Source organism: Trichoderma harzianum (assembly GCF_003025095.1).
Source record: "Trichoderma harzianum CBS 226.95 unplaced genomic scaffold M431scaffold_13, whole genome shotgun sequence".
Lineage (NCBI taxonomy): Eukaryota > Fungi > Ascomycota > Sordariomycetes > Hypocreales > Hypocreaceae > Trichoderma > Trichoderma harzianum.
Window position 1 is genome coordinate 1,041,026 of NW_020209261.1, and position 7,304 is coordinate 1,048,329.

General features: G+C 43.1%; 4 protein-coding genes across 4 annotated transcripts; 2 read left to right on the top strand and 2 right to left on the bottom strand.

Moving 5' to 3' along the window:
* Positions 1-184: 184 nt before the first annotated feature.
* Positions 185-1,157, top strand: M431DRAFT_533969 (hypothetical protein; the record flags this gene model as incomplete). Its single annotated transcript, XM_024920906.1, has 2 exons — positions 185-356; positions 421-1,157. The coding sequence occupies 2 exons, from the start codon at positions 185-187 to the stop codon at positions 720-722; spliced, it is 474 nt and encodes a 157-aa protein (XP_024770685.1). The 3' UTR covers positions 723-1,157.
* M431DRAFT_19763 (hypothetical protein) lies at positions 1,008-4,034 on the bottom strand (the record flags this gene model as incomplete). The annotated part of the gene is made up of 6 exons (XM_024913283.1): positions 1,008-1,332; positions 1,382-1,553; positions 1,611-1,782; positions 1,839-2,037; positions 2,114-2,218; positions 3,094-4,034. 6 exons carry the CDS (start codon positions 4,032-4,034, stop codon positions 1,008-1,010), a joined length of 1,914 nt encoding a protein of 637 aa, XP_024770686.1.
* Positions 4,035-5,043: 1,009 nt separating this feature from the next.
* On the top strand, positions 5,044-5,758 carry M431DRAFT_533972 (hypothetical protein; the record flags this gene model as incomplete). The annotated part of the gene is made up of 3 exons (XM_024920907.1): positions 5,044-5,102; positions 5,157-5,548; positions 5,597-5,758. Coding segments are annotated over 3 exons (612 nt in total), but the record flags the coding sequence as incomplete, so codon positions are not given.
* A 288-nt stretch (positions 5,759-6,046) lies between these two features.
* Positions 6,047-6,742, bottom strand: M431DRAFT_499132 (hypothetical protein; the record flags this gene model as incomplete). Its single annotated transcript, XM_024917762.1, has 3 exons — positions 6,047-6,486; positions 6,560-6,646; positions 6,703-6,742. The coding sequence occupies 3 exons, from the start codon at positions 6,740-6,742 to the stop codon at positions 6,047-6,049; spliced, it is 567 nt and encodes a 188-aa protein (XP_024770688.1).
* Between the last annotated feature and the right edge of the window lie 562 nt (positions 6,743-7,304).

A 7,304-nucleotide genomic window follows, 5' to 3' on the forward strand; every position in this document is an offset into this window, starting at 1 on the left:
ACTGGGTATGTTTCTACCTAGAGTTATAGACACTCCGCAATCCAACAATCACCTGCATATTGGTTTCTGTGGGGGGTGGCGTCCGGCCTCGGAACAATAAAACCCCTCGTCAGAACCGTTTATATAACAAGAAGCGGTCGTCCTTTTGGGAGAGAACATTGAACAACAATTTTCACTAGGTACAATGTCTCAGAAACGTTGTGTGAGCGATCAACAGCCTGCACTAGGCCAATATGCCTCAACTGGAGCTTGCAGTGCTTTCGGCAAACTAGCTCACCCCGATGAAGATTGGACAAAGCTTTCGGACCTGGCTGCCCGTTGGAGAGTCCAGAATCGAATCGCTCAAAGAAATTATCGTGAGTCATAATGCAACGGCTATGTAAAACGACGATGTAATCCGCTCATACACAAGACTCACAGGTAACAAAATGAAACATAAAAAGAAGAGCCTCGATGGCAGTGGCACCTCGTATTCAGCAGAAAGCGCTCGAAATAATTTCTCTTGCGACAGTAAAGACAAGGTTGATCTGCCTTTGACACAGGAGATCAATGATAGGGCCACTTTTCATCATATTACTATGCAATCGCAGGTACTTACGTATCAAGCATGCACTGCGCGATCATCAAATGGGATGTCCTTAGTTCCGCCCCTTGCTCCAGTGGTAACAAATGCTTATTCCATTTGTAAGACCGATCATGTGTCAAATATCCAGCAAGGCTGATGAAGAGGCTGCAATTCTGCAGCGCAAACATTTTTTACACATTAAGTCGTTAAGAAAGAAAATTACAGGCTATTCAGGAGGAAATCTCCTCCTACCCACTTCTTACGCTTCTTACTACCCTTGGTCTCGATCATATTTTGGAATCAGCATACAAATACGACACTGCGTATGCTCCTGGGAACTATTACAACAGCGATACTCCCCACAGAGTTTGGTTAACTTGTGATATCTCTCACAAAGACGTTTAGCGGCTGCGTTGATTGCCATCTATGCTTCGATCAATGATCACACCTTCATATGATCACCGATATTGTTACTAGTAGTAGCTAAAATCTCACTTAACATATCCTGGGCTTTATTCGCAGCGTCAGTCGCCATGCCGTATCCAGCCTGAAATCCCGTACCATCTGCCCCATAGTTGTGGATGAGAACACGCTTAATGTCGTTTACGATTATCTCTTCGCGCTCGATTCGAGGCCCTCCTTGTCTTGATGGACGGAGGCCCGCAAAAGCACCAAGTACTTCGAATGGCTGTTGGTCGAGCTCTTTACACAGCTGTCGTGTGCGTGCGAGGATGGATTCAGTTTCATTCGAGTAAGCGTTAGTATCACTGGTGTTGTAAGCAGACACGTCTTTAGATAACAAGTTCCTCCGCTTACCTATTAGCAGGATGCCTGGAGCCTCCCAGTATCACAGTGCCGTCGGACATTGGTCGTGGAATAACATGAGTGAAATAGTCTTTGCCATGCCTCATGATGTTGTACTTGATGTGTGGTGCCTTAACATGGACTACTTGTCCGCGTGTTGGATAACATTTAGAGTCTCCTACACCTAGCATTTGTTGGGATGCACTGCCAGTACAATTAAAAACCAGCCTTGTTCCTTTACTCTCGAAAGGCGCGTGTATATGTGGAAGTTTCTGTCGTACAAATGTGACACCAAGGTTTTCGAGTGATTGGACGAGAAATTCTAAATGTTTAGGCGCATTGACGGTCAAGGTTGTGAAAGATATACCGGATTGAACGCCATCAGGAAGGCTTTCTGCCGGGAGGACCACAAACTAGATCTATATCAGCGACACATTTCCTCTTAGAACACGTTTATATGGTCACCTACATCCTCGAGGTAATCTCTAATATCATCAAGTTTATTATCAGGAATACCTTCATCCCAGAATTCGGTACTTGGTGTGCGGACAACGTAAGCTTCGTCACCTCTCTCTGCTGCCAGCTTGGCAAGATGTGAATAGCCCAATCGATCCCATCGTAACTGACCTTCAGACGAGCCAGATACCCCGGAATAGTTACAACCCGCCCTACCATGCGAAAGCATTATAAGCCCAATAATTGACCGGGATAAAGAGCCGGAAATTTTACCACAGTGATGTATACAGAGGGGCGATGTCTCCGGGCAGATATTCCGCAATGACGGTAATGGAAGGGCCAAATCCACGCTCAGAAAGGGCAAAAGCAACATCTAAGCCGATTATGCCTGCTCTGTACAACTATATTAATAAAGAACAAGTATTGTAGAGATAATGAACAAAATTAGGCGAGATTCTAGTTACCCTACGATCACAATGCTACTATTGGTAGCTAGACTCTCTTCTTGGTGAGATACAATTGTGGGTATCATGGTGTAGTTGTAGTATGTTATGCGCAATATTGTTGGTGATGCAAATGACAAGCTGAGGCAGAGAAAGAGATTTACTTATATGTTTCGGGCTATCATATATTGTAGAAAGTGACAGATTAGGACGTAAAATGACTTGCTGCTGCGCGTGCAGTTCGCGTAATCTAATGCTTTGTAATTTAGCACAAGTTTATCTCGACGAGGGATGAGACTTTGGCCATTAACGATAACGGATAGCATTGATTGGAGGAAACTTTGTAATTGATCGCTAGTTTCTTACACGAAAATTGGGGAACTCTCTTGATCTATTGAACAGTGCGATGAATGCATTATTGGCCTTCTTGATCAAGGCTCACCGAAGCCGTCAGATGAACTATTACATGAGTCTCTTCATTATGTGATGAACCATGTTTCCGGCAATACAGCCACGCTCTGAGATCTCATTTAAGGTAAGGCCAAGAACAAAACGACTAGCTCTGAAAAGCAATAATACGTAACTCTAGTATGTAGGATGTAGGGAGGAAAGACAGAGTGCTATGCATGGCATTTCAGAAAGGAATAATTCGCATTCGTATACTTCCCAAATTCTTGGCCTATAAGATCTAAATTTTGCGAAGCGAAAAAGTTTTAATTAAGCTATGTAGCACAATATTGGATTTCTCACGGGCTCAATAATGTTTTGCTTCATACTAGGTGGGTATGTTTCTATATGCAGAGAACACCTATTTCCTCCAATCACCCCTGGAACAAATTGCCATTCAAGTATTTTAAACCAGTATCAACCGCAACAGTAACCACTGTCTTGCCAGGACCCAATTCTTTTGCAAGTTCTAGGGCAGCGACAACGTTTATACCTGTGGATGTGCCGACAAGCAACCCTTCCTTTCGGGCGAGGAGGCGGCACATGGCGCGCGCTTTGTCTTCGTCAATACCGCGAGCTTCGTCATACAAGGCCTCGTCAAGATGAGGCGGACGGCTGACAACTGCAATGCCTTCGACACTATGTGCTCCGGTTTGGCCTTTGGTGATGTGTGGCGCTGAGGCTGGCTCCATAATGACAATTTTCGTAGAGGGCAATTTGGATCTAAACACCCGTGCAGTGCCCATCGCCATCCCAGCGGTGCCAATGGCGCCACAGAATGCGTCAATGCCGTTGGGGAATTGTTTGACTAGTTCATGACCAATGCCTTCGTATCCAATAAGAGCATCCCGGTTATTGAACTGGTTCGTGTAGTAATACCCTTCTTTTTCGCCGATTTCCTTTGCACGCTGTATCATAGAGGGCATCAGGTCGGCTGTAACTTTGCCGGTAGGGCTATGTATGATATCAAGCTTCGCCCCAAGTGTAGTGATTGTACGCAGTTTCTCAACGGAAAAAGCATCGGAGCACACCACTTCAAACTTGTAGCCCTTTAAAGCGCAGATGAATGCAAGTGAAGATCCGGTGCTACCACCAGTGGCTTCCACAACTGTCATGCCTGGCTTTAAATCTCCACGTTGTTCTGCTTGGTCAATCATGGACCACGCCATCCGATCTTTGTAGCACCCTGTTGGGTTATAAAATTCGAGTTTTATGTAGACGTCTGCAGATCCATCAGGAACGATGTGATTCAGTCTAATAACCGGTGTGTTGCCGATTGCATCGAGGATGCTCATGGCTACAGGTGGTGTCGAGGCCATGGTGATTTCTGTTGAGAAATATGTGTTCTCTAACCTTGATGTACGTGAATGATCCTATATGGCTGAGAACGGAAGAAGGGTCAGTAGTATATATATTCGCTAGCCATGCCTTTACACCCTATTCAAGTCACTCTGTCGCAGCGCCAAAACTTTTACACGACTTATTAGCTGCGTAGCAGTGAGGGACGCTTCAGACTGTTGACTTCGTGGCTCTTGCACACACGTAGCTAGAGATGGTGCGACACGTTGACTGTGGACCTAAGCATCGCCTAAATGATTGTGTTGACGATTGATTCTTCATTATTTGATAATTACCCATATTCTTAGAGTAAACCCCGTGATTCACGCATCACTTCTTGCTCATCCGACGCAGGGCGTGAACTTGCAGTGTCTTGACCCATAGTATAGGCTACGAACTAGCAGAGGTTAAAATCTCACACTGAGAAGGCCCACAATCGTGGAATATTCTCCCGTCACTCGGCAAAGCAATCAGAGCAGACTCGCAAAATGCCGAAGCGTGACGGCTCACCGGCTCCACTGGGGCTTTCAATGGCATCTTGATGAGATCAATGGACATTTCGTTGAGCACATTGGAATGATCAATCGATATTTGTCCCCCGCTAGCCGCTGATCCGAGCTAAATTCTTACACGTTTATATGGGGAATTAGCCCCAGCCGACGGTAACCTTAAGCTGCATGAGTGACGAGTATTTTACCGCTAATCGGTATCAATCACCAATGGGTAAAAGCTCTAACAACTGTGAATTGGAGGCTTAATTAGTGGGATGTTCCATATCTCTACTGCATCTGTACTCCGTATACCACTGTAAATGCTTGCCGCTACTTTCGGATGAACTATGTATTATTAAAATAACTGTCAAATGGATGGCACACGACCGTAGATCGTACTTCTTTTTACCTTTTTTGCGACTTCTTTCTTTCTGACTTACAATATATTTAATACTTTGGATATATAGGAGAAAAGAGAAAGAATAGTCACCAGATTCACATGCGTTCGCACGGCCAAGGAGGGAATAATCAAAACAAAAATGACTACACTGATAAAAAGTAAGTATTGGCATTCAAGGAGGTCTTTTAAACTTTATCTCAACAGATTTCAAGGAAAGTCAGGAATCGCCTGTCTCAGCAGGCGTTTCGACGACGACGTGCGGAGAATCTCAAAACACTCCAAGATCGTTTAAACTCGAGCTATAAGCCTCAGAATGAGACAATCGCAAGACTAGAAGAAGAGAACCGAAATCTCCGAATGCAACTTGTTGAAGTCCAGGCGCAATTGTCTCGATTTGCTGTCAACACTCAACTACTCAACGATTCGGTATCTCGTGCATTGAATCCCAATCCATCCAGCCATGATGTTGCCAACAAAGATGTGCAATCTCAGCTTAAAATCATCTCAGAGAGCCCCAGTGACGATAGCTATAATCTTGATGAACCGTTGGACTTTTCTTCAGTTGCAAGCGGAATACCTTTCCACACGGAAGCGCCGGTCTCAGGTATTAATTCGTATCCTACTGAGCTTGCTATAATTAACAATCTAGTAGCAGATGCACTGAAGACGTCAAGAGAATTACCGACCGGCCTATTCCCATCTCTTGGTGTGGAAAACTGCCAGTGCTGCGGTGCCTCAGATATTTGTCAACTCTCAAGCTGTATATTCCAAAAAAGCTGGGCGGAATCAAACTCTACATTTTCCGATCATTTGGAGGTACTTCATCAGCTTTTCAAGTTAAATTTTGTATCAGAAAAAGTAAACGGGGGACTGTAGACTAAGAATGGAGAGCTTCCTCTACTCTCAACTTGACTTTGCTGTGCCTAGATTCTCAAATATAATCTTCTCTCATTCTGACAGCACTTATGGAAAGTTTTATGCAATAGTGGTTTGAGAATATCTGAAAATATATAGAGCCATTCATGGTAATAATTTCACCGTAAAAGGGCTCCTTAAATAAACTGATGTATATCTCTTCATACTATATAAGCCGAATAAGACGCTATGTCCTGCCAAGAGCAGCAGTGATCAAGATTTTGGTTACGCGATACGGATCTGCATTTGACGCCGGTCGTCTGTCCTCAAAGTAGCCACAACCTCTGGTTGCTGTTTCTCTGGGGATCCGAATAGACCTACTGCGATCAGCGACCCCCCAGCTAAACATATCGATATGGCCTGTCTCGTGATGACCAGTAAGGCGCTTGTCGTTATCATCGCCATATTCTTCGATACACTGCGAGTGGTAAGAGCCCAGCCTCTCCATTGCTTGTTCAATAAGCTTCATCCCTCCTGAAGCCCTCATTTCCTTGGTCGAAAAATTGGTGTGCAGGCCTTGACCGTTCCAGTCACCTTCAACTGGCTTAGGGTGCCATGATACTTTGACCCCATGATCTTCCGCTATCTTGGTGAGAAGGAATCGGGCTATCCATAGATGATCACCCACTGTCAATTGATTAGCCATCGATGCACAGGCCACTAAGGAAATAAATTGGTGAGACTGGAAGAATACACTTACTTTCGATCCCTTCGCACGGCCCAACCTGAAACTCCCACTGTCCTAGCAAGGCTTCGGCATTGGTGCCGGAAATCTTCACACCCGCATCTGTCATCTATATTTAGTTGTGGACTTTTGGTTCAAGTATATACGCAGACACCTACATAAACATGCTTTGTAATGCGAATCAACGATATCGCGCATCACTATTTTCCCATATCCCACTCCGCAATAATAATCTCCTTGTCTGTATAATAATATTTATTAGCATCTCATGCCTACTGGACGTCAATATTAAGGGGCGATGTCACGACCCGGATCTTATAGTCGCGACAATAGGCCTATAGGGTAGCCGGTCTTAGATAAACGACGGACCGACTAATTAATTAAGAACAGATTATTAAATTATTATAATAATCTAATAACCTATAAATAGATTATTAAAACTCTAAGATAATCTATAATAGGATTATTACTACTTAGTAATAATCTAGCCTAGCTAACTAAGTATATAAGTTTACTTTATACTACTTATTAAAATACTTAAATAGCTAGTTATTATTATAGTAATTAAATTAAATATTTAAATACTTTACTTTATAATTAGTAATAAAATTATTTATTTATTAACTTAACTACTTTACTAATATAAATTATAAAACTACTTTAAAGTTTATTCTTTAAAAATAGCTAACTTATATTAACCTATAGAACCTAATTTATTATATAATAATAACTTTTATTTAAATAGTTACCTTAGACTTAT